At 43.9% G+C, this 27200-nt stretch overlaps 2 protein-coding genes across 7 annotated transcripts; both read right to left on the reverse strand.

Annotated features, from left to right (window-relative positions):
* Positions 1–3902: 3902 nt before the first annotated feature.
* Positions 3903–19147, reverse strand: apoob (apolipoprotein O, b). Of its 3 annotated transcripts, none has more exons than XM_086305884.1 (9): positions 15993–19147; positions 13320–13430; positions 13036–13161; positions 10441–10473; positions 9841–9895; positions 9620–9715; positions 8496–8587; positions 4703–4792; positions 3903–4611 (listed from the first exon to the last, which is right to left on the reverse strand). In XM_086305884.1, exons 1-9 carry the CDS (start codon positions 16143–16145, stop codon positions 4567–4569), a joined length of 801 nt encoding a protein of 266 aa, XP_086162010.1. In that variant the 5' UTR covers positions 16146–19147; the 3' UTR covers positions 3903–4566. The 3 variants fall into 3 exon arrangements, with proteins under 3 accessions (XP_086162010.1, XP_086162009.1, XP_086162008.1); XM_086305883.1 differs by lacking the exon at positions 15993–19147 and adding an exon at positions 13753–13893 and having other exon boundaries at positions 9841–9892; XM_086305882.1 differs by lacking the exon at positions 15993–19147 and adding an exon at positions 13753–13893.
* Positions 19148–19178: 31 nt separating this feature from the next.
* klhl15 (kelch-like family member 15) lies at positions 19179–26285 on the reverse strand. 4 transcript variants are annotated; one of them, XM_086305792.1, is made up of 10 exons: positions 26247–26285; positions 24628–24715; positions 23240–23348; positions 22772–22910; positions 22477–22665; positions 22163–22387; positions 20833–20994; positions 20488–20697; positions 20087–20277; positions 19179–19999 (listed from the first exon to the last, which is right to left on the reverse strand). In XM_086305792.1, exons 3-10 carry the CDS (start codon positions 23257–23259, stop codon positions 19240–19242), a joined length of 1896 nt encoding a protein of 631 aa, XP_086161918.1. In that variant the 5' UTR covers positions 23260–23348; positions 24628–24715; positions 26247–26285; the 3' UTR covers positions 19179–19239. The 4 variants fall into 4 exon arrangements, with proteins under 4 accessions (XP_086161918.1, XP_086161917.1, XP_086161919.1 ...); XM_086305791.1 differs by lacking the exon at positions 26247–26285 and adding an exon at positions 25747–25793; XM_086305793.1 differs by lacking the exon at positions 26247–26285 and adding an exon at positions 25747–25793 and having other exon boundaries at positions 23208–23348.
* Positions 26286–27200: the final 915 nt, after the last annotated feature.

Consider the following 27200-nt stretch of genomic DNA (forward strand, 5'->3'; position numbering starts at 1 on the left):
TATGCATCAACATAAGGATCCTTATGTGGATAAATCCACTGTTTTTAAAGCTTAGCTGCACAGGCGCTATGCTTCAGGGCTCGTAGTCTCCTCTTTGTGGTTTGTTTTGTTTACGTTACTGAATATAACCCCACAAGATATCTTAGCTGGCTGGATTCAGACTTGTGCTGATAACATGAGAAGTCTGGAAAACCCTCTGACATCATTTAAAACCCACTGACACAGCAGCAGCCTCATTACACAGTTTTCCACAGAATGTCTGTGCGGTGAGGTCATTTATCTCCGAGGGCCGGTTTCCTCAAAGTCTCAGACTCTGGGCCTTTAAAGGGAGGTTTGTTTGGGAAGCAGAGTGTAAGGAGCATAAAAGGAGAGGAAAAAACTTCCCCCTGAATAGTTTTGACTTCTTTTTCCATCTCAGAGTCTCTTGATTTCTCCAGCTTCACTTCCAGCCGCCTGGTTTGAGGAGAGAAAGGCGCTCCCTCATCACCGGGCGTGCTGGGCGCATTGAAACCATGCAGCTGTGTGTAATTACACTTTATGTGCTGCTGTGTGGGATTTAAAGCCCAAATCATTCAATTACACCCTGCACATAAACGCTGACTCCATCCAACAGTGCAGTGTCTGCTGCACCGCTACTCTACTGACCTCCTGCACACAGTTCCTAAACACCACAGACCAACGTTTGCCCTCCAGTTTCTCATAATAAACATAATTAGTGTTATCATAGCAGTGATGCTGTGAACTACTTGTCACAAAAACTAATTTAAGTTTAAGCGGTTACATTAGATAAGTGCAAACACTGACTTCATCACGTGAGCAGTTATGCACTTGAACTGTGCATAACTCTACAGGAAATAAGGGTTTCAGAAGTCCTGAAATGAAACACAAAGAAGTTGTATAAATATCATAGACAGTGAAGCGCGAGGAAGTGAGAGCTGAGGTAAAACAGATCTGAAAGCTGATGCGAAGCGACGAGTATAAACACAGGGCTAATTGAAACTAATAAGGGCAAAGCAGAACGAGGAAAACAAAAGTCCGTACCACAATAAAACAGGATGTGTGAGGACGCGGGATCGTTGTGACCTGAGCCGACAGGTCATCACTCTTTGACTTTGTCTGCTTTTGTCTCTTGACATCAAAATAGCTGCTGAAGTGAATCAATCACAAACCCTGACTCTAAACTAACACACCGACACACAAGTTTGTGCTCTCTACTCTGAAACAATATGACAAGGCAAATTCAGCATTTAAAAACACACGTATACTAAACACGAGGGTTACAGGTGGAGACAAGTTAGAAAACCTCTCAAACATCCTCACTCGAAGCTAACGAGACTAAAACACACGTTTCCAGAGTCTTTGCACTTTAACTGACATCTGCTTTCTTTTTCTTTGTCTCTGGCTTCCTTTAATCCGTCTGAACACGTGACGGAGCTCTGGGTTCATGCAGGTTTCCTCTTCCTTTGAAAAAACAACACGGCACTTTCAAGAAGCCAAATCATCTGATTTCTAACAAGCATGAGCTGAAATAAAAACCCAGCAGGCCGCAGACAAACAGGAAGCGGATGTGCTGCTGTTTGTGCTTTCTCTCTTCTTCCTCAGCTCTGAGTTCCTTAATTCTTATTCAGATGTGCGTAAACAACTTAACACATCTTGCAACATGTAAGCTGTACTGCAGGGTCCCCAATCCCAGTCCATGAGGGCCTGCAGGCTTTAGATCTCACCCTGGGTCAACACACCTGAATGATCAGTTCATTATCAGGCCTTTGTAGAACTTTAAGACATGTTGATGAGGTCATTTATCCATTTAAATCTGCTGTGATGGATCAAGGACACATCTAAAACCTGCAGGGACACCGGCCCTCGTGGACTGGGACTGGGGACCCTGCTGTACTGGATCACGGGCGTGTTTCTCACTGTCATTACTGGCTGCACAGCTCAGTGTCCTTTAATCTCATCAGTAACAAAGCCTCTTATCAGTTGCAGTACTGTTTTTGACACTGAGGTACTTCTACTTGAGGTTTTCCTGTTTTCTTGCAGGGTGTGAGCCTCTGCATGACACACAAATGTTTTACAGTCTGTCAGTTTCAGTTTCTTTTCAGGCATCAATGTCCAAAACCTTCGTTTTCAAGGAGAAATTGAGTGAAAAAAGCAACCAAATCTGGAAAAAGGAGCTTTGATCGATTTAAAGTATCTAAACTGTGAATCTGAGCCGTGAGCGGCAATCATGAGTGCTAAAATACAACAGTAATAGAAAAGTAATGAGACACAGAAGGAATCAGGGCTGGAATCTTTCGTATGCTTTAACCCAGGGGTGTCGAACTCCAGGCCTCGAGGGCCGGTGACCTGCAGGTTTTAGATCTCACCCGGGGTCAGCACACTAGAATCAAAGGATTAGTTCGTTACCAGGCCCCTCTGGAGAACTTCAAGACATGTCGAAGAGCTCATTTAGCCATTTAAATGAGCTGTGTTGGATCAAGGACACATCTAAAACCTGCAGGACACCGGCCCTCGAGGCCTGGAGTTCGACACCTGTGACCTGAAGCTAATTTGGCTGCAAATCTTTAGCCCTGAAAATTTCATGTAGATATCGCCTGTAGTTACGGGACTTAAAAATGCTGAAAGCATCGTGTATTTTCATGACCTGTAATTTCAAAAATATAAAAAGTACTGAGGTTAAATTTTGCATGCCTTAGTTATAAATACCAAAGTTAGTGTAGCAATAAAACCAGCTTTTATTGGCTCTGTGAGAGTCTACAGCTTCACATCTGACCTGCTCACTTTGAATTGATGCTTAAGAGCAAACATCAGCTTCGACGTCACAGAAAGGCTGATGTTTGCGTTTCTCATAAAACAGAAAAACATATTTCTCAAGAACTCGCGCAGCACTCTGGTCAGCAGTCGTTTTGAAATAAACCCGACCTGTTTGTTTTTGAGGGTTTGTGTTGCTCCTTTTATGTAACTGCAATAACTAGAATCCACTCAAAAATACAGGGTTGACTTGATGTATTTCAAGTCAGATTTTGAGGGAAATATTAATTTGTTTAAAGCTTTTGCATAAAAAGAACTGCAATTGAGAGCAATTAAAGCCCCACCATCAGGCCCAAAATGATTATTTTCTGTATGAATAAATATGGAACTGCTTCAGTTTTATATTTGTCACATTTTATGGACCCGCCGAGAGCAGCAGGGCCCCAAAAGGAAACACAGAGCTGATTTTAGACAGAAATGTAAACTTTGATCCGAGGCCTTTGATTGTTCAGCATCCCTGCTAAACATGCTGACGAGTCCAGAGTCTGCAGCCTGAACTCTCAAACATCAAAGGATCAGAAACAGACGGCCAGGAAACAGGAAACTCGTCCAGTAATAGTTTCCTCCGGAGTTTAATTTTAGAGTGAGAACTCAAACATCCCATACGGTCACTGTGGGCATTAGCTGGTCTTTAACCTCCCAGCACCAACAGTGTGAGAAAGAACAACGCTGGACAACGTCCAGGTCGTCCTCTTGGTTTTTCTGTTGTGCTTCTGTCGGTGGAGGCGAAGCCGCTAATTTACGTGGAGCTGTAAGTGACAGCTGTTCACTTTAAGGCTCACCAGCAGCCAAACGGATAACTTATTAAAATAAAATCCCCTCTGGACAGTTTCTATAAAGCAATTAAATGTACAGATGTGGTACAGATGTGCATGGGAATCTATGAGAGGTGACTAACCTTTAGGCCCAGCCTCTAGTGGACGTTAGAGGAACTGCACCGTTCAGCACTTTGTGTTGTCTTTGTGAAAACAGTGAGATCTATTTTTCTTTACTACAACATACAGGTGAGATTTAAGGATGTAATCACATAATAATAATAATTTAAATATGCATTTTTATGAGTAACTATCAAAGGAGAAAAATAAATGCAGTTTTAGTGTTAAATGCTGGATTTAATTACACATAATATATACAGTACAATGTTAGACATGGATATTATGCAGTTCATTAATACCTGAAGATGGGTGCACACAATAACACTGCATTAAATCAGGATTATAAGAATCACAGTGTGACCTGAATACTACATCGGGGACGACTTCATTCGTTTACATCCTCCTCCAGAGGACAGAGGCAAAGCTCTGGGATATATGCCGTCTAAGTTCACTGACATAAACAGTAAAAACTAAAGAAAGAAGTCGATCCCAGCTCAAACAGTCAAAATATTCAGTTTACTTCAAAATAGGAGAAAAGAAGAAGAAAATCATGACAGATATGAATAAAAATGTGTTAACGACTGATCGGACTGATCTGAATGCTGTTGTTGGCAGAGTTTAGTGGGTCTCTGTAGCAGAATGGGACGTTAAAGCACGAGGAAGTGTTTTGAAAGGTCACTGTGACCTGTTCTGTTAAACCGGAGGAGGTGAAGTCATCGAAGGAGAAAGAAGGAATGTTTACAGAGGAGGAGGTGTCCAGTGCAATGAGCCAAACTGCTTCTGGGAAGAGGCGGAGGTGTTTTGGAAAGATTCAAAGTGAAGCTCACATGTAACGACTGTCAGCTCTGGGAGGTACACAGGTGTTAGCGGCTCGCCGTCTTCAGCTGCTCGTGTTGCTGCCCTTCGTTTGCTCTTTCTTCTCAGGCTTCACAAACACACACACAAAAAAAAAAACAAAACGTCAGGAGATCAAAACAGCAAACCAAACACATGAAAAGCATCCGCCGCAGACTCACCTCCTTTTTGCCAAACGGTGGATTTTTCCACAGAGTCTCCAGAGCGGCGCGGCCCTGCTGAGTCCAGGTGTACGCCGAGTCTCGACTCACCTGCAGGAAACGCGAAACACATCAGCTAAACGCAGACGCACAGATAGAAAATGATCTCTGAAGCTGACGTTTGGTCGCTGCTGAATTTTGTTGGAATTATAAATGGTAAATGGCCTGTTTTTGTACAGCGCTTCACTTAGTATAAAGGACCCCAAAGCGCTTTACACAACATTCACACACATTCACACACTGGTGATGGCAGCTACGTTGTAGCCACAGCTGCCCCTGGGCGCACTGACAGAGGTGAGGACACTGGCGCCACCAGGCCCTCTGACCACCACCAGCAGGCAACGGGTGAAGTGTCTTGCCCAAGGACACAACGACCAAGACTGTCCAAGCCGGGGCTCGAACCGGCAACCTTCCAATTACAAGACAAACTGCCAACTCTTGAGCCACGATCAATAACAAGAATATCAAATTTAATTGTAATACGAATGATTCATTAATTCATTAATGGTTTATTTCCAAGCTTCAGCCTTTACTGGACAGTTAGTGGGCAGGCCCACACAGGAAATGGTCCGGGACTCGAGCCTCTGATGTAAGCGTCACCTGCTCAGCCATGCCAGCTATGATGGTGCCCCCATCATTACCACTGAACTCAGAAAAAGAGCATTTCCTTGAATTATAAGTAAATTTCAAATAAATGATAAAAAGTGGGGATTTCAATTTAAGCTTCTGGTGTCGAGCTGAGCGAGATTCACAGTTCTGTGCTGAGTGCGTTCACACTCGTGCGCCGGTGTCTCTGCCATTAGCAGCGAAACTGAGCTCATCATGTCGTCCTTTGGTTAATATTTAACAAATGTTACAGGCACTGCAACTCAGGAAGGAGAGAAGACTTCACATCTGATTCAGAGGCTACACCAAGGTTATTACAGTGAACTTAAACCAAAGCTAGAGGGGAACATTATTTTTAACTGAAATCAAAATAAAACCAGACTTTATAAAAAGCAATAAAAGAACCATGACGACAAAGTATTTGCCCACTTCCTGATTTAAAAAATATATATTTGTCACACATTCACATTCAGATCAGCAAATGAATTTTAATATTAGTCAGATAAGAAAAGCTGAGTTAATACAAAAGGCGGTTTTTAAATGATAATTTTATTTATTAAGGGAAAAAAGTCATGCAAACCTACGCGGCCCTGTGGGAAACAGTAACTGCCCCCTAAACCTAATAACCGGTCGTATGTCTGTGAAGGTTCTCAGTCATCCTGGTCATCGTAGTCTAAGGAGCTTGGAAAGAAAAGCGTCTGAAGCTTCTTGGATGAGAGGTGAAACGTCTTCAAGCAACTTAACCAAGTCCAGATGCTTTTCTTTCCAAGCTCCTCAGACTAATAACAGGCTGTCCCACCTTCAGCTGCAAGAACTGCAGTCAGCCTCTGTGATACCTGACAGTGAGTTTGTCTACATCACTGTGGACGATCACAGTGATGTGAACAAACTTGGTCCACTCTTCTCTGCAGAATAGTGTAAATTCAACCACACTGGAGGATGTTTGAGCATAAACAGCCTGTTTAAGGTCACACCGATGATCTCAGTTTCAGTCTGGACTCCAAAGCCAGTCCAAACCTTTCATTTGATTTTTGACTCCAACGTTTGATAAACAGATTAATGCCGTCATCAAGTCCAGTTTCTTTCACCTTTGACTACTTACTAAAGTGAAGCCGTTCTCTGTCTGAGAGACTTTGAGAGAGCTATCCATGCCATCGTTTGTAATAGTTTTTACTCCGGTGTCATCAGTCAGTCGACTGCAGCTGGTCACTCGGCAGCAGAGACCACATATCTCCCATACTGGCATCCTTGCACTGGCTGCCAGTTAGCTTTAGGATTCATTTTAAGGTTTTATTACGCGTTTTTAAGGCGTTGCGTGGGTTTGCACACTCATACCTTTCTGATCTTTTGCAAGATCACTGAGGTCTGTGGATCAGATGCTCTCAGCTGTCCAAAGACCAGATTAAAGCACAGAGGACACCGGGCCTTTGCTGTGACTGCTCCTGTTGTTCTGGGTTCTATTGTGACCTCATGGAGCCAGGCAGACTGGCCACTACTGGGAAGGTATGATAGCTCTCCCAGTGGTTTACTGGAATCTCAAAGCCTGAGAAATGTAAATCTGATGGCTGTCAGTGACTTTGTCGTTTCTTTAGATCGTGACATGTGTTGCTTTTTGAGATCTTTAGGATGTTTTTTGCTTAATAAATTAAATCATCATTTAAAAACTGCCTTTTGTTTGTTGATCTGAAGCATGTACGTGCGACAAAAAGAGTTTTTACTTCCTAACGCAGCCCCAAAGGGATCTGCGTCTCCTTCCAGGATCGAACCAGGGATCGTTCACTTGTTTGTATTTTAACCAGCGAGACGCTGCAGCAGCTTGAAATAAGGACGTGACTTTCTGGAGACAACTTTGCGGTCGCTTTGCTTCCTGTTTAAACTTCTTCTGATCTGATACAAGCGCTGACACTGAGACTTTTTCTGCCTGGCGACACGACCTGTATCACCGAGGAGGAAGCAGCAGACTGGCCAGTATAAAAAGTGACATGGCTGTAGTGTCAGCGGTGACATCACAGATGGCGAGCGCAACATCAACGTGGTGAGCATAAACAAGGCTAAAGAACGATGTCATCCTTATTACTGGAAACAAAATTAAATTCATTGGATGCGTCCCTCAGTCCTGGTTTCCTGTTTTCATTTCTGATTTTGAAGCTCAGCATCAGGTTTTCATGAATCTGAACGTCACTGGAAACATTACAGACATCCGAGTGGACTCCGACACACTTTTAAGTCGTGAGACCAGATGTTTTCACATCCTCACCGTGCCTCTGTTTCACTTCTGCATATGTTACAGCTGTGTGCATCTGCCCGGGTGTGCCTCTGTCTCGCTCTGTCCGTTCGTGTGAAGGAAACAAAGTGATTAAAACCACCCAAGTGGAAATTAGAAACACAATTCACAGCCCGGGCTTCCTGCACGGAAACACAACCCTTTCCGAACAGGAAACGAGTCACAGATCAAACACACAACGTGTTTACGAATGATCCCTGGAAAGATTTCATCTGGGATTCGTCCGTCAGAGCTGGGCTGATAAAGTTTAGAAAGTCAGGAGGTTAATTTCCTCCGTGGAACAAATTCCGGCAAAATTTATTTGTGGCTAAAAATTAAAATAACTGAAACAAGCAGAGGTGCTGGCAGCTGTTTCCTGACTGCATGTCAGCGCTGTGGGAAATATTAAAGAAAACTAAACCTGAGTTTGAATGTTTTTATCTGCAGCAGGTGAAGCGTTCACACTGATTCAAACAAAGTAAACACAGCAACAGTTGTTCCTCAGTGTGAAACAGAACTAATTTCATCACATTTATCATGTTTTAACAGTACGTGGTGTGGGCAGATGTTAGCCTCTGGATACGAGGACAGTAAGAGACTTAAATCAACCAGAAAAGACCAGGCGAGGGACTCTGAGTGATCCAGGAGCAACAATCCTCCCCTATCAGCTCTAATTAGCAGCCACATGCATCTGTGTGATCCATCTGCAGTGCCGACACTTCTGGCTCCGAAAAAGCATCACGGACGAGGCTAAGACGTCAGAGTTAAGGCTACAAGAAGCCAATCAGGGTGTTTATGACCATCTTTTAGATACAGTCTATGTTTTTGTCACAAACAGTCACACTCAGATACTGTTCTGCTGTGTGTTAGCACATAAACACACACCTTCAACACGGTTGCAGCCTGCTGAGGGTAAAACATGGAGGCGCTCAGGGCCATGAGGCCAACTGGGAACACCAGCCGCTTCAGCCTGGAGCCTGGGAGGGGGGGGGAGAGGGGGAGAGAGAGTCAGTCACCTTTTGTTCTGTTCCTCGTTACCTGTACACACTTTTTACTGGGTCACTGAATATCTCACTTCAAAGACAGAGCAGCTACTAATCCAGAGTAAATGCATGACTGTGTGTGTGTGTGTGTGGGGGGGTTTACAGGCATGACTTTATAATGCTGATCTTCTTTATGTAACTGTGAGATTACAGCTGCAGGAGGTAAACATTAAGTAACCGTGACCCAAAACCTGTTTTTTAATTAAAAATAAGATCAAAGAGACACAAAATGATGCTTTGTGTCTGGGACTTTATGAATGAGCTGTATTACTTGTGTATAACACAACATTAAACGTATATTGACCAACATAACATTGATTTAGGGTTGCAGTGTGCAGGACTTTTGCTTCTGTGCTGGAAGCCCTGCAGTCTGGCTGCAGGAAGCTGTTTAGCTCAAACCTGCAACATACACCCGATAGCTGGGTTTGATCACATTCACACCATAAACCAAACACACTGTCGTTTGTCTGGACCGAGACCACATCCTCCTGCAGAGGGTCTGTTTGGTCCTCACCTGAGTGAGACCACCGTGCTTACATCTACACAAATGAACAACAGCAAGGGGGAAAACAGACAGGAGTCTGCTTTAAACGAACGAAACATTTAAGTGTGGAAAAGCACGGCTACATGAACGAGGATTATTTTGCTCTCCAGCAGAGTCCACGGACACGAGCAGAGGAGATCCACTTTAATAATATTTATACGTTTGTGAGCAGCCACATAAGACACGATCTAGCAGCTTTAGATTAACACGTTTCCAAGCCTCCTCTCTGAGGGCGGACGGAGATTATCCCGGAGCTGCAGGGCTCCAAATGTATCAGCAGCAAAACACGGAGAAAAATGTGAAGAGACAGCATTTTGTCAAGGTCGCTTTAGACACATTTGTAAAAACCTAAACTGTAACACTCATTATTAGTCCCTCTGACGCGATTCATCAGTGAGAAAGAGCCGATGTTCCCACGTTACCTTTGGCCAAATAAAGTCCCAGGAAGCCGGAGAAACCCACCGCCGCCACACTGGGGTAGAGGTCAGGAGGAGGGTCACTGAGGAACTGGTACACGTCTGAAGGACAGAGTGACGGCGCTCAAAGGTTTTTAGGGAGATTTTAAATGTAATGTTCAAACACAAACAGGCTGCCACACACGCCTTCGTTAAACAGCTGATTAAAGTGACGAGCATTTCCTCACCTGTGACTGTCGTTACTGATGTGCCGATGACGGGCTCCACCCTCTGGTACACCTGCTGAGGTCCAAAGATCATCAGGTGGACCAAAAAGAAACGACGCACAAGAGTTTGATAGTTTTGTTTTTAACAGCTATTTAACTCTTTAATTCACTTTCAGTATCAATATTTCTGTCAGGTTTTGGATTATTCACCGTTTTTTCCTCACTTACACACACTCACCTACAGAGCCGACGTACGTACAGGGTTCTTCATGACATACTGTTCTGACCTTTATATCCATGTTTCCTTTTAAAATTAGATTCTTTTATCATGTTTGTCTCATTGTTTTCAGCCTTGGTCTTTGTGTAATAATGTCTGGTATTTGTCCGATTGTAAGAAGTTACAAGGATCCAAGAAAAAGATACAACCCTGAACACGAGGCCCAAAGCCTCCTCAGGCTGGTTTCAGGTATATTTTTTATCTCTCATAAGGGCCAAATTTGTTTCAGGATCGTTTTCGATATTATACTTACTGTGCATGCTGTGAATATTTCAGCTCAGAAACAAATGAAACAATGAAATGTAACGAGAAAAATATTTTTACACGTTTCAGCATTTACTCACCTCCACTTTCTCCAACGCAGCTCGGCCAGTTTCCTGCAAAAAACAAGAGACACACATAAAGATGCTGAATTTCACTTGTTAATGGAGCGTTTTACTATTTACCAACAACTACAGAACAGAGACTTCTGTCTGATGGCAGGTTTGATTATTTCCTGTGTCACATGAAGAATAATGGAAGGAGAGACGAGGTTAATGAAGGATGGATGGAAGGATAGAAGAAAGGAGGGATATACAGGGAGTGCAGAATTATTAGGCAAATGAGTATTTTGTCCACATCATCCTCTTCATGCATGTTGTCTTACTCCAAGCTGTATAGGCTCGAAAGCCTACTACCAATTAAGCATATTAGGTGATGTGCATCTCTGTAATGAGAAGGGGTGTGGTCTAATGACATCAACACCCTATATCAGGTGTGCATAATTATTAGGCAACATCCTTTCCTTTGGCAAAACGGGTCAAAAGAAGGACTTGACAGGCTCAGAAAAGTGAAAAATAGTGAGATATCTTGCAGAGGGATGCAGCAGTCTCAAAATTGCAAAGCTTCTGAAGCGTGATCATCGAACAATCAAGCGTTTCAGTCAAAATAGTCAACAGGGTCGCAAGAAGCGTGTGGAAAAACCAAGGCGCAAAATAACTGCCCATGAACTGAGAAAAGTCAAGCGTGCAGCTGCCAAGATGCCACTTGCCACCAGTTTGGCCATATTTCAGAGCTGCAACATCACTGGAGTGCCCAAAAGCACAAGGTGTGCAATACTCAGAGACATGGCCAAGGTAAGAAAGGCTGAAAGACGACCACCACTGAACAAGACACACAAGCTGAAACGTCAAGACTGGGCCAAGAAATATCTCAAGACTGGTTTTTCTAAGGTTTTATGGACTGATGAAATGAGAGTGAGTCTTGATGGGCCAGATGGATGGGCCCGTGGCTGGATTGGTAAAGGGCAGAGAGCTCCAGTCCGACTCAGACGCCAGCAAGGTGGAGGTGGAGTACTGGTTTGGGCTGGTATCATCAAAGATGAGCTTGTGGGGCCTTTTCGGGTTGAGGATGGAGTCAAGCTCAACTCCCAGTCCTACTGCCAGTTTCTGGAAGACACCTTCTTCAAGCAGTGGTACAGGAAGAAGTCTGCATCCTTCAAGAAAAACATGATTTTCATGCAGGACAATGCTCCATCACACGCGTCCAAGTACTCCACAGCGTGGCTGGCAAGAAAGGGTATAAAAGAAGAAAAACTAATGACATGGCCACCTTGTTCACCTGATCTGAACCCCATTGAGAACCTGTGGTCCATCATCAAATGTGAGATTTACAAGGAGGGAAAACAGTACACCTCTCTGAACAGTGTCTGGGAGGCTGTGGTTGCTGCTGCACGCAATGTTGATGGTGAACAGATCAAAACTCTGACAGAATCCATGGATGGCAGGCTTTTGAGTGTCCTTGCAAAGAAAGGTGGCTATATTGGTCGCTGATTTGTTTTTGTTTTGTTTTTGAATGTCAGAAATGTATATTTGTGAATGTGGAGATGTTATATTGGTTTCACTGGTAAAAATAAATCATTGAAATGGGTATATATTTGTTTTTTGTTAAGTTGCCTAATAATTATGCACAGTAATAGTCACCTGCACACACAGATATCCCCCTAAAATAGCTCAAACTAAAAACAAACTAAAAACTACTTCCAAAAATATTCAGCTTTGATATTAATGAGTTTTTTGGGTTCATTGAGAACATGGTTGTTGTTCAATAATAACATTATTCCTCAAAAATACAACTTGCCTAATAATTCTGCACTCCCTGTAAGGACTGATGGAAGGAATGAATGGGTGAAAGATAGCAGGATCATGGATGTGAGGAACGAAAGAAGGAATGGAAGGACAGAAGTAAGGAAGCCAGGAAGCACAGCTGGTAAGAAAGGAGGAAGGAAGGAATGATGTCAGTAGGAAAGGAAGAACAGCAGGACAGAAAGAAAGGAGGATGGTTGGTAGGCTTAAAGGTGAGGAGGCACAGCGGTAGAAAGAAAAAAGAACAACAAGAGCAAGGGAGAGAAAAACAGAAAGAAAACCAAGAAGAAGAAAGAAGGAGATAAATGAAAGGAGAACAGAAAGCAAAGAAATTTCAAAGACAAGTTCCCAGGCGTCTCTCTGAAAGCAACCAGTCGTCGTCATGTCTTTGTTGCACGTCTTCACCTCAAGGCCACAAACCTCACAGAAACAGAAATGCCGCCTCCTCTGAGGCAACACGAGCTGTTTGGATTCAGTGGGAATGTTTCTGCAACAGTGGCAGAGAGGAAGAAAAAAGAATCCCACAATGTCCTTTATTAGAAAGAAAGCCACAGGCTCGTGGAGACTGTCAAGAACAACAGGAGCACAACAGCTTAGGCCGCATGACAGCTTCTCTTCCAGAAATACATCAGCACAAAAATCTATAAGAACACGTGATCTGCCACAGTCTGAAACTATATAAAATCTGTACACACAGGTCAAATATAATTTAATATATAAAGTGCTGCTTGCTTTGGACAGATGTCCATGTTCATCATAAGGTTGACTAATTTTCTGTTTTTCTTGAGTTGTCCACCTGAGGTTAAGTAAACAAACCTGACACTGGCTCGTGTATGGTTCTGCCCATTTCCTCAGTGAGGCCACCCTCTGCTCCACCGGCCCGGCCTCGGGCTCTACGTACTGGGCCACCGCTGCTTCAGGGCTGGTGTACAGAGACGGCAGCTGAAACAAATACAGAGTGTGACCTTCTGAAGCTCTGCGATGCAGAAGCTGTCCCTCCAGGGTCAGCTCTGACTCTGATCCAGACCTCTGTGGCTGTGTGCACTACGTCGTAAACATGATGTAAACAAAGTCTTTAGAAAGGCTCTGTCTGAACCCACCTCCTCGATGCTCAGAGGCGGCTGGCTGCTCTTCTTCTTCCCCTCACCTGCAGCCAGCACCGAGCCGCTCAGCAGGCCCGCCAGCCCCGGAGCCGCGGCACATAGCGACACCTGGCGGCAAACAAGCATAGTAAACACACCGGTTAGACACGCAGTGATACGATGGATGACTCTGGGGTGTCAGTTACACGTATTTAACACGAATTCAGAACACAAAAAGGAGTTTCGGTGTCTCCTCATGATTAATGGCTGTTTGTTATACGGAGGAGCTAACACAATGCTAAGGTTAGCTTTCAATTAGCCTAGCATCGTTTAACTGACTTTTCATTGTCGTTTTGTTTTTAAAACCTCAAGTTTCGACAACATAGAGCCAGTACCTAAAACGAGATGACTTTACATGTGACAAACGATGAACACGATGAATAAAACTCACCAATCTAGCATATGACATGCTCCTTATTGGATGACTTTCGCTTTTCTACGGCAAGCCAGAGGAGTGGCAAGGAAAGAGGCGCATGCGTAATGCTCCAGGAGCCTACGATCGACATAAACATATTAAAAATATTTTAATTAATATAGGTACAATAAAATCGAATAAAATAAAACTAAGTAAAACCAAAATAACAAAATTTAAAAGTAATAATGTAAAAAACTAAACAAAATAAAATACTAATGGGTGGGGGAATCAGGGAAACACGCATCTCAGCAGGTGCCAGCACTCGATAAGCTCACTCCACCCAAGTCTCTTGCTTTCTGTCCTTATGTGTTGAACTAAAAATATAGAACGTCTTCAAGATAAATAACAAGTGGGGGTAAAATACTAAACTTATCTCAAGGACTGATACAGGTTGAGCTTCTGGGACGCCCACTTCTCCAGTTAGTTCCTAATTTTATGTTGTGATATATTTTAATAATCACATTTATTTACATCTATTTTTTTCTGTCAGTCTCAGCTGTAACATTGTAAAGTAAATAAACAACTTCAGTCATAATTGTGCACATACAAATATCAGCTGATATTTGCATATTGTATGGATTTTTATAATAATTATAATAAACCTGCATGCAGGTTTTAATTCATTTTCATTCTTCAACTGGCTTCATTAATCTGTAATGGGGGAAATGTCATGTAGACAAAGTAAACAGAGTCAGAAAAGCACAAATGCAGGTGAAAGTTGACCAATATGAACATTTATTTCTGGAAAGAAGTTACAAATCATTTCCAAAGAGTTTCTACTCAGATTATAAGATATGTTAATCTGATTTTACTTTCTTTTTCAGATACAGTCGTTGTAGCAAGGTATGCCTTTTTTTAATCCTCTACTCTGTTTTCCTACTGACAGACTGGTGGACTAAAGGATGCTGCGCTATGACTGGATGTGCCTCGAATTGGGACAGTAGTACTTTATTGGTTACAAGTTTCTTCTTCAAATGGCGACATGAGAGAAGGAGGAAGAAGAGGAAGAGCAGCGAGCGGACTGCAGTGGCACATGACGTTTAAGGTATCAGCTGCAGAGTATAGGGACACGGAGGAGATGTGAAGAGAGGAGCAGTTAATGAAGAGATTCATTTTCCTGCCTCAGTTAAGACAGCAGAACCATGCACTTAAATTTAGGAGGTCCTTAAAATCACTAACAGTAGAAAGGGACCCAATTTGAATTTCAATCAATCTACGCCGTTTTATTTGCTTACAAAAAACATTTTATTCAGCTTAGAATCACTTCCTATTTTGCTTCTCATCATCCTTGCACTTCATGCGGTGTCTCTGTGGCCCATCAGTGGGGCCTGCCCCACAGTTTGAGAAGCGCTGAGCTAAAGTAAAGAGAGCACAAGAGTTTTAAAACAGATCTGAAGCACTGAACTGTTCACAGAACTTAAAAGCAAAAAAAAAAGTTTATTTTGTGTTATTGTTTGGTCTTCAACTTCAATTTTTATAGGAGTTTGACTGGGTTAAAGTGTCCAAATCAGTTGTTAAATGACTTGTTGGTACAGAGATATGGCTGCAACGTTTAGCTGATTAAAAAAACAAAACATTAACCTCTGCAGCAAAATGTCCTAAATCTGCTGACTCAAGCTTTTGAAATGTCAACAAAGAGATGAAATGCGACGTAAATTATCTACTGCAGGGACATGCCTCTCACCTGCTGCAGAGGCGTGTAGGTGGGGGAAGATTTTCAACCATTTGGGGATTATGTCCCCATCAAAGAAACCAAAGTGGCTTTGCAGAGACACTGTTAAAGCTGCAGCTCAGGACTCGACAGATTTGTGGACAGCCTGACGCTGCTACAAGAAGAGGAACGCGAAGTATGACACTCTGAGAACTTTCATACAGGAAAATGCAAAGGTGCTGCAATACTTAAAGTACGCCTTAAGACTGAAAGAAAAACCTCTCAAAGCATCCGTCGATGAGCCACATGCAGAGAAGACAGACGGCCCGAGTATGAAATAAGGACAGACGATGAGGTACGACCTGAAAACAACACGACTTATGATGAAGTCTCGTCATAATAAATAATCCTACAACTGTTACTGCATAGCTCAGTGAAAAGCAATACCTGTAGAAAATAAATAACTTAAATATACAGCTAACAGACAAAACTGCATCAGTGTGTGCCCTAGCCCTTTTTCACAGTTGGCTCATGAAAACAAAAAAGACAAAAATAAAAACAATACAAGCACGGAGCTGGTCATCGAGCACGGCTTACTGGGCTGCAGGATCGAGGCGTCCCACTGCTGAGACGTGCAAGCTACAAAGACGGAGTTTGCATCAGCTGGGGAAGGCGAAACCTTAATGTCTGAAATGAACACACCACTGGTGCAAGTCATTTAAACACTGGCTGGTAACTGTTTGATTCTTTCGCAGCTTAATGCTTTGGTTATACTGACCTCCAGTGTTTGCAGCTTACATTGAAACACAGATCTTGTCTGTAGAGATAAAATATGAAGTGTGTAAACCAACCAAAGAAACAATGAACCTGAAGCAAGAACCTCTAATACGAATAGAAGCAGATTTGAAAGAATCTTTGGGGTGCGAACAGTAAATCAAGACATTAAATACATATATGATCAGCTGTCACGGTTTTGATTTGATCTTTTTCATTGTATATACAAAAATGTGCAATATAAGTGTGTCCTTTGTTAAGAAAATAGCTTTTTAAATTTACATGTACAACAAACGGCTAGAAAAAGTGTATTTTTGCAGCAAACCAGATTGCTAAACTCAGGAGAAAGCTAGCTGCTGAAAAAGCCATGGGTCACCTTACTAATGCTAAAGCTAAGTCTTACTGTTAAGATTTAGCTAAACTCCTGATAAGGGTAGCCATCATGGCTGCCATCTATTTTTCCACTTTGTGGTCATTGCTACCTCAAGTTCATGGAATAGATTATAAACAAAAGCATAGTAACTACAAAGCTACAGTTAGAGTCTGAGTTAGCCACAGCTACTTTTGCGTAAAGATCTTTTTTTTAATTATTATAAATATTTAAATATAAATAAATACAGAAATACTTCTGTATTTCATTGTGAGATGTGCAATCTATGGAAGCTTATTTTCACCCCTGAAAAAAAGAAAAAACAAACAAACAAAACAAGAAGCTGCCGGATTGAAAAAAGTAAAAATTTCAACTTGCAACAAAATTTCACTTCAGCATCTTGAAATTTTGTCTAAATGTCCAAGTTAGACATTAAGTTACTTTTAAGCAAGTCAAAATTTTTGTGATACCAAACTTGAAGATTTAAGTATAAATATTCATTATGTTTTGCGATGACCAAAAATACAGATTTATATTCATTTTTATAGGATTTTCTCCCTTCAAGTTGTAGAAACAACCTTCCATAGAAATGACAATTGAAACAAACCATGTCTTCAAGCTAACACCAATTAGCTTGGCAATGCTGTAAAACAGAAAATTTACTTTTGGACTTATTGTTATGGTTCATCTTTCTTAAACTACTTTTCCCCACTATAAGTGATAAATACATTTACAGCTTTGGAAAGAAAACCAATTAGACAGCCAAAGGCAGATGGCCATCTTCAGATAGCCAAGGCTAATCTTAGCTAAAATTAAAAACCCTGTGTTGCTGTCTGTAAATTTATAAGACTAACATTTTGGTTGTTCAGTTTGATATGTTACAGAGACCATTTTAATAAGTTCATAATAAAGTTAAAGGAGCTAAACTCCTGCGAACACCAGCTAACTAAGCAGCTTTTAGTAGGTTCCATAGATGGTTAACTAGGTAGTTAGCACTGCTAAGGTTATGGGGGCTTAAACAGTAAAAAGCTAGCTGCTGTTGTAATAGCAGCTAACCTTAAAGCCTGAATAGAGATAGGTATAAATATTGTCCTATTTGCCATCTGGAAATTACCATTCATTTTAATGAGTTTAAAGATCATTTGACTGCAGCTAAACCAGTTTAGAACAGAAAGAGATAAAAGTCAGTCAAACTGTGGCTAATGCTAGTTTGCATAAATCTGAATAGATACTCTTATTTTTGGTATTTTCATGCAAGTTGTAATTTAAAGTGTCTTTAAAATCACCAATGATGCAACTGTAATATGCATTACAAAACAACAGTTAAATGTACTACTTAACTCAGTAGGATATAATGCTAGGTGCTGATGCACCAGCTAATATTGTCAGAGCTAGCCTTAGCTAAACCGGATTGTAGTTATGGAATATTGTTCTAAGACAGGGTGCACTGTCTTCATTTTAAATGTTGAGTGGGTACAATTATGTCACTTTTTATGCTTAACAAGAAAACTACTTTAGAGTTTGATATTCAGCCTCAAAACTCATTTTTCATACAGCTAACAGTACTTCTGACAACATCACTCTGGTTAATGGTTTTATAATCGTTTCTGGTCCTTTATCATCAGCATAATGCATTAAAATGTTCTTGCATGAGGTCCATTGTTTCTCAAATGTTTCAACTCTTTTAGTCAGTCTTGACTTGTCAGCCATAAAGTTAATTTCAGACACGCGTCTCCAGCATTACAGCACATTCAGCCGCTGGGAGGGGAAAATTGTGCATTTACACACAATAACAACCAATAAAGTGCAGGGAATGTAGATGAGAGTGAGTAAAGCTGTGTGAGTCCATCATCATCATCATCATCACTGTCAGGATACATTTACTCTCAAACTGTGAGACAGAGGAAGGAAGAGGAGGACAGTGATGCTGTGCTGGATGAACATGAGCGTAGTTTGATGATATCTGGGAGCAAAGAGCTGAATTAGGACTGAAAGCTGGAACGCACTGGAAGCGAATTCATAACAGCTGATAGCCGTTAGCAGGTTAAAGCGTTGACAGTTGTATATTTGGAGAGGCTCTAAAATGACTACACTACAGTGTTACATCTTGTTTCTATACCCGACTGCATGTTTGTTGTTATATATTTATAGGGCATTTTCCAGTGTTTGATATAATCACTCACTAACAGGTGGCTTCAAAAGAAATGAACCTAATTCAAGTAGGATTTGTGGTGCAGGTCTGTTCGACTGGTGCATCAGAATCGGGCGCTTCCAGTGCGTTTCTGCGGTAAGCCTGACCGGAGCGCCTAAATACAGAAGGTGAGAAGTAGAACAGGAAGCTGACCATAGTCCGAACATAAAGCGGCAGAATGAAACCATTTTTCTTTCCTCCAAACGATTACTTTTTCCTGTATTTTCTGAGAAAGCTAAAAATGTTCACGGGTGGCGTCTCACGCGCCACGCTTTGACTGCTGCTTCCTTCGTTTAGGAAGAGCAACGCTATGGCCCCAGCCATTTTCCTCACCTTAAGGTAAGTGCTGGTCTCCAGTTTAAAAGCCTGTAGTCTCCCACCTGTAAACACCTGATCCCGCCCCCCCCACCCCTCAGCAGGAAACTTCAGTCCGTGACGGTGCGTTTCTATAAAAGGAGGCGTGCGGTGGAGCAGACCTCAGCTGCAGCGTCTCACATGCTCTAGCACGTACTCTGGGAAGTGCAGACTGCACACCTGCAGACCGTCCAGTTTGCAAGGCATCCTGGGATACTCGTCCTCCTTCCACTTGTTTTCCTCTGGGTCGAATGTGAGGATGGAGTCACTGTAATGGCCGTTGTAACACAGACCGCCCAGCACCATGATCTGCCTGTCCAGCACCGCCACCCCGTGACCGCTGCGCCCGATGGGCATGGAGGCGAGGATGGTCCACTCGTCAGTCTCTGGGTTGTACACCTCCGTGGACGGGCAGCCCTGCGACTCGAAGGACGCCCGCAGGATCACGCACACGCCTCCGAACACGTACAGCTTCCCGTTGTGAGAGATCATCTTGTGGAAGCAGCGGGCGTAGTTCATTTTAGATTTGTTCTCCCAGCAGCTGGCGTGGGTGCCGGGCAGCAGCGGGCCGCGGCCAGCGCGTGTCCTGTGTGAGTCCGACCCGCCCGCGCTCCCCCCTCCGCCCCCACCTCCTGCTTCCCGGCCCGGATCGAACACGCACACCTGTTTGGAGGTGGAGGAGGAGGTGATGCCGCCCGTGATGTACAGTTTCCCGTTCAGGACGGTTCCCTCGTGGCCGTACTTGTTGACGGGGTACGGGTCCACGAACTCCCAGCGGTCCTCTGTGATGTCGTATCGCTCCGTGGAGTAGAAGGTCTCGTCTCGCGTGCGGCCCGCCACGGCATAAATAAACTTTCCAATGACGCCCACGGCGAACTCTGACCTGCGAACGACAAACAAACAACTCAGAAGAAGGTTGGCGAGGAAATCAGCTCTTCACTATGCAGCCATGACCTCGGGCTTCTCTCACCTGGGCACAGACATGTCCGCCATGCGTAGCCACGAGTTCTGTCGAGGGTCGTAGCGGTACACTTTAGAGGAGGCGTGAAATTCACCGTCGGGCCCCAGCTCCTCTCCGCCCAGCAGGAAGGCGAAGTTGTTGACGATGGCCAGGCAGTCGGGTCGCAGCGGCACCTGAGGTCCCTCCAGCTCCCACCACACCTGAGACACAGGTAACCAGTTAGATCCAAACACTCCATCCTGAACTTTAAAGGAGGATTACAGGCTCAGCGAGGCAACTCGGAGATATTCTCCCCAACAGCCGATGGGACGAGGAGCGCTCAGAAAGGGAGGCAAGATAGACGTGTCAGACAGGAAGCACACAAAAAGGTACAAGCATGTAGCCAATTTTGTACGTAAACGAGCGGCTACCTTTGGACGCTGCAGCAGGAGGATCTTGCTGTTGACCATGCTGTGGCCAATCATTCCCCTGAACACGGCCGTCTGCGGGCGGACGGAGCGGATGCGGTTGGAGCGCGTCTCCACCAGAGGCTGCTGGTTGACATCATGAAAGTAGCTGAGAGCCTGATCGACCTCCTGCCGCAGCTGCCTGGAGTAACGGTAGAACTCCGACGTCTTCACCTGAGTGGAGGAAAGCTGTGAATTATGGGGCTGGCTGTAGGCTTAACGTTGCTACGGTGACCTGCGTCGAGCCAACGGAGTTCAAAAAATGAAGGCGACCGCCCCCATTTACGTCGGTCAGAAAGCAGCGCTCACCTTCTCAAAGATGTTGGCCGGGGTCATGAGACAGAAGCGGATGGACTGCACGATGGTGTCCGTGTGCCTCCAGCGCCGCCGGTCGTGCCGCAGCCACGCCTGCACTGCTTCGTACAGCTCGATTTCTGGGAAGCGACTCAGAGCGTCGCTGTTCAAGTACGCCTGGATCAGACACAGAGGGGCAGAGCAGGTTTGTTGCCACTGCAACTTCCACAAACACTACAGAGACCACAAGAGATCAATCCACAGCAACTAGAGAAAACAGTGCAGATAAGAAAATGCAATACAGCAGAAAACATTAAGGCATCTCTGGAGCATTTTCAACAAAATATTACTCCCAAAACAGAAAATCCATCCCATCAGAGACCTGTGCATGTGCCCGAGTCTCTGCAGGTCTAAACCTACGATTACACGTAAGCTTTAAATTTCTATTCTATCAAATGTCACTGAGCAGCTGCTACATCTCAAAGTAATAATCTTCCTCTCCCGTCTCTTTCTTACACCTCCTCTGCCTCTCAGGGAGAACTTCTTATTCTCCACATACGTCTCTGCACCGTCAGCTCACAGAGAGGCTGTGATCACAGCTGCACACTCTGTGTTTGCTGCTTTGTCTCAGATTAACTAACACTTCATAGGAATGAATTCAGGTTATGTTTCCACCTCCTTATTAAAGCTGGCTACATGACTTTACTGACATCTGCACGAATTAACACATAACAGGAACGAGAAGGTTAAAAAAGGACTTAAACAGGACCGTGGAGGCTTTACTTTGGATTAGTTTGACTTTAACGGTGAGATTTATCCACCATGAAACCGCTAAACTCTCTCGTTGGTATTTACCGACAGCTGCTGCATAAAATGCACTTTATGAGTACTGAGAACAGCAAATGTGCCTTTAATTTGCTCATCGCTTTTTCCTGAACCCCCCGGGAAACATTTCTCTTGCAGTCTGGGCCATTTGTACCTCACTAATGTATTTGCATTTTTCTTTAAAACACACACCAGGAGTCAGACAGCCCAGGACTGTCAATAAAACACGCTCCTATTAAAGGTGTGAGGATGCCTGCAGGAGTGCAAATTAAGAAGAGTAAACACACATTTTCAGATGAGTTTTTTAAATCAGAAAGAAGTAAAACAGTTTAGTTCCAGAATCTTTCTATAAATAAAGATTATAGTCGATCATTTTATCAGTTTAGAAACGTCTTTCTTTGTCAAACTGACTCTAAACTGTCGCTTTAACAACTTTTCCTCAGACTTCATAACAAAGAAAAGCGCGACATACAAGCACGTTTTGCATTTATAGTTAAAATCTGCGCTCGTTTGATCAAACCTGCAGTCTCTCGAGGCTGAGGTAGGACAGGAAGTCGGGTCGGCTCATGAGTGGGACAAAGTTTTCGAGCAGGAAGTTGTCGAGCTGCTCCTGGACGCCCTCCACGCCCACGCTGAAGTCCTCCAGGAGACGCATGACCTCGGCGCAGTTCTCAAGGCAGATCTTAGCCAGCAGGAAGGAGCAGCAGAACTCCACCGCCTCCGTCAGCTGGACGTACATGGCCGCCTGCGGGGAGAGGAAGACGCGTTCTTAAAGCGACTGCGGATTGAATTTTGAGGCTCACAAGGAGCTCCGTTGAACTGCGTGCGAGTTACCTGCAGGATCTCCTGCACCGTGGGCATGCTGAGCTCCAGCGAGCCGTAGTACATGAAGCGGAGAATGTGGCCGAACCCAGCAGCCGTCAGCCCCTTCATGTGGATCTTGTCCTGGTCCCGCTCCCTCATGTCTGCCGTGAACATGACCCGGAAGTAGTCGCTCTGGGTGGCCAGCAGCGCCTTGTGGGCCTGAAAGTGGGAGGAGCAAACCAAACGGGGTCAAAGGAGGAGAAAGGCCAAACCTAGAGTCATCCTTCAAATGGACCATTGTGTGACATGTGCTGTAGTTGCGTACCTGGAAGTGGTGCTCCTCGATCAATAGCGTGACGTCCAGCAGCAGACGCTCCTCGTACAGCGCCCTGAAGCCCGACGACACGCTCCCATCGTGCACCTGAGACAGGTACACCTCCACATCCGCCCCCGACATAACACACCTGAAGGCGCGAGCGAGCCAGAAGAGAAGCGTGAACGAGGAGAAAGGGATGAACCGTGAGGAAATGACAACCACACGAAAATCAACTGAACACACAGAGAAGAGACGTCTCTCCAAGGACACAAAGGTGCTGAGAAACAGTAAGCGAGGAGCTGGAAGGTGGTTTAAAGGGATGTTAAAAAGCTTTGCACTTCAGCCGCCGCGCACCAACTGCAACACACCAGCTGACGGAGAAGAGAGAAAACCCTTCACACGAGGCACACACAACACAAACACACAGAAACTCACACGTGCTCACCGAGAACGTAAACACACACGCAGCACACTCACCTCTGATTGGCCACGGGCATGTCAGAGGGGGTTGTCCGAGCCAATCAGAGGACAGTGCCCCTTGTGTCCAGCAGATGCTAACAAAGTCCCTTTTCTGAGCGTCAATCACCTGGACGACAAAGCCAACACAATTAAAGCGTGAACGCCTGCAAACTTCCACCAGAAACATGTGATTTACAATCAGAAATCATCCGTATGCTTTTAGTCTCATTTCAGCAGTTTAGTGTTCATATACATGATCAACTCAGTGCGTTTACTCATCATGATACAAAAAATATAAATAAAAGTTGAATGGAGGTAAAATGATGGTGGGATTAAAAGAGGATTCCAGTTTATTACAGCCTGCATTTTGTTTTTTGGGGGGAAATCTTGGAGGTTATCCACCTCAGGAACAGGCTGGCATGGAAATCAGTTGTATTTAGGATTCTGTTGGTTACCTGCTGATTATCCTCCAAGATTTTGCTGTCAGACTCTGATAACTTCATGACAACAATCACGGTACGAGGCCAGCACCTCCAGCTAGCAAGAGCATCACCTTTTAAAGGTCTAGTTGACTAGTGATGCACACCGTGCCCGTTTCTACTTCCTCTGCTCTCAGTTTCACTACATGCGACCTCCTCACAGACCGAACAGGAGAAGAGAAATCCCTCCAAACTGATGCTGCTTTTAGCTACGTCAGCTCTTCTGCTGCTGACGTGCAGCGAAATCATACGATACCCTGATGTAGCTTTTTGGGTCCGAACTTCAGTCTAAATATGAGATTGTGTTCTTTCCCCCTATTTGAAGACACAGATGGTAAAAGCTCAGACTCTGGGGTCAGATATAAAGTTATTGTTTTCAAGAGATGAAACCAAAATAACCCCTGAATTTAAAACCACCCAGACTGTAATAAACTGGAATTTAACAACCAAAATAAAGATCTAATTAAACACCAATACTTAAGAAACAAATGAAAATGAGACGTGGAAGAGATTCAAAATATGGGAAGGACAGAAAACTGAAGGTTACTTTTGTAGGAGATGGAAGCTATGGGTGACAGGAATAACAGCGTGTATGGGAAAGAAACGTGGGAAATAACCCATCGAATCACTATTACTAGCGATTTAAGTTCGGTATTTCAGTTAACTACAAGTATTGTTATTTTTTCATCATCTGTACATGAAGAAGTGGAAATAAATCTGATAGAATAACTTCTATTACTTCTAAAGCATTAAAAATCACTGGTATCATAGCTAAATTTAAGGAGCCAAGACTTTAACCTTTGACCCCTCGCCCTTCCCCCATCACATCCTAAAACTCAGCGGCCGAAATGAGGCAGATGGTCTGGAGGAGGGCAGCGTGGAGATAAAAATGTATATTTATGGTGCAGTTCTGCGTGTTTGACGTACCTTTTGGAGCCCGGGCGAACAATCACAGGCTTCGACGGCTGAGCGCTAAGGGGCCGCTCGCATTTCCTGTGTTTGTGCTTGCCTGGTTCTGACGGGAGACAGAAAAAGATGCTCTCAGAGACAAAGAAGGCTTAGATGAAGAGGATACCCATCAAACAGTCCACGGTGCATTCAGGGCCTTGTAAATCACAGCTCTCGTGCACAGAAGTGCTGTAAAACACACATCCTCTGCAGTTTACATGAATATTTAATTTACTGGCTCTTTGGTAAGAGTTTCACCTGTGACAATTTAAAGGAAAATCCAACGTTAAAGCGACAAGTACTGAACAGATACATTCGTTTGTGTGAGAGGTGTTTCTTCTCAACCTGCTCTCCAAGTCAGGTCCCACGTGTGCGTGCGTGTCCCAGTTTGAGATGTTTTAATTATGAAGATTGAGATTTTTTATTATATTAATGCTTTTGTGAATATGCCAAATGTCTTCCGCCTCTGAGAAATGAGGATCATGCTAAGCTACTCTAGCGGAGCTGGAAATGTGTGTTAAGGCTAAATTGTTAACGAAAGTTGAGGCTTTGTTTAAGCTTGTTTGGGACTATAGCTGATTAGTCCTGTCAGCACTGCTTTCAGGGAAAACGGGATGTAGGCAACAGAAAGCAGCTCGCTGAATCGGTCTAGCCTCGTTTTCATCTCTCTCACCCGGTGGCTGACCTCACCTGGGTCTGCCTCCAGGTGAAAAAGAAAACATCCGCACACTTGTCACCAAAATAAGCCTCCCGCTAACGTGTTAAATCTGCACCAACACGCGGTTTAAATTGCCCTCGGTTTCCGTGTTTACTTCTTCAAACAGCAGCGGGGGGACAGCTTGCTCCGAGCCGCGACTGGAGCGCCAAAACAAAGGCTAACCCTGGCGGATAACGGTCCCCACACTCGGCTGTACTGACGGAACATGGCGGCGTATATTTGTGGAAGATAAAGGAGGAAACCGTCGCAAACTGAGCGGATATTTCGCTCCGTGTTTGGCTAAACTCGCTGTCACGACTCCGAGTTGGAGCTACAGGGGCTCCGACAGCTGCTTAGACCGGCGGAGCCGCTTTAGCTTAGCCTGAATCCAGCCGTCTCACCTCGGCGGTGCGAATCTCCACAACCCCTCTTCGACCAGCCAGCTCTGGCTCCGTCGGACATCAAGTTGCGAGTTCGATTCCGAGATCAAGAAAGCGGGTGGCAGCGTTGCACTGCCATGTTGGCATCAGCGTCCATCTGCCAATCGCACAGACCCCCCACACGGAGCTAAATTAAACGGGTAAAAAGCCACAGCGGACCACAGGCTCTGCGGACGCCATTTTCTGCACCGGCGTCATTTCCCTTTTGGGCGGAACTGAAGGGCGTAGTGCGGCGCTGCATCAAAGATCGTGTATTTACCAAGAGGAATCACTCCAACGAGAAAGAAAAAAATCCCTAAACATAGCCGGTTTGCGATGATGGCTAACTTACTCAAACCACGCACGAAGAGAAAAAAGCACAAAAACACTTAAAAGGATTTTGTCTTTAAAGAGATGCTAAACAGCCCCAAAGTTATTGAAAATAACTACGCTACACACTTTCACATGAATAATGCACTCACATAAATGTACAAATGGTTAGTCCTCAATCATCCAGGTAAAGAATTCCCAGAAAGTTCACTTTGTTCATCTGGACGTCGTGTTTTCACTCATCAGCGTGACTTCTTCGGTGCATCTGCATAAGGACTGAAACTTGGTGTCAGTTTCATCATCGTTAACATACAAATTATGATGACCGTTGATCAATGACCACGAGTACCATTCACGCAGAGTGGGGAATCCACTCTGCGTGAATGGCTTTAATCACAGCGTTTTATCTATCACACAGGAATCTGCACATACATGTGCACCGAATCTGGGCCGTAGACGAGTTCAGAGCGTCCCTACAATAACTATATTAACAGAACTAATATTTAATCGCTTAAATAAGACTTTGTTGTTGGGGCAGAAAGAGCAGATCTAATTTAATGACACAAATCAGTGATGCAGATTTAAAACACACTTTGACTAAAATGGAGAGCAGGAATGAGAGAGAGAGCAAATAGAAACAGGCGTGTCTTATAATAATTTTTATAGGAATATATTTTTGTTATTTTCTAGTTGAGTGAGGAGGACGGAGAGAGAGGACAGAGAGGTTATACATGAACAGGAGAAATGAGGGAGCAAATAGTGAAGTTAGCTGGAAAAACAAAAGTTATTTTTCACAGAGTAGTTTTTCATGTACTTCACTGAGGCTTTGTGTGTTTTCCAGTAGGACACTTAAAAATGCCAGCGGACATCCTAAACAGAACATATTGATATGAATGTTATTTTACAGGATATTTCACTCTAAACAAGGCTGAACGGGATGGCTGCCACTGCACAGATGTGACGGACTACAAATCTATTCTCCACTCCTGAAATCTGGGTACATAATTGCTATAGCCTAACTAACGTCTCCCCATATCAGGCTTTATGGCGTTTTTTTTTTTAACTTAACCGAACTACTATAAAATAATAGTAATCCTACTCAGATA

The sequence above is a fragment of the Aulonocara sp. 'chitande type north' Nkhata Bay genome, linkage group LG9 (assembly GCF_057382095.1).
Source record: "Aulonocara sp. 'chitande type north' Nkhata Bay isolate Kocher_YH1m ecotype deep benthic linkage group LG9, A_spYH_male_GT1.1, whole genome shotgun sequence".
In the NCBI taxonomy this organism is placed as follows: Eukaryota; Metazoa; Chordata; class Actinopteri; order Cichliformes; family Cichlidae; genus Aulonocara; species Aulonocara sp. 'chitande type north' Nkhata Bay.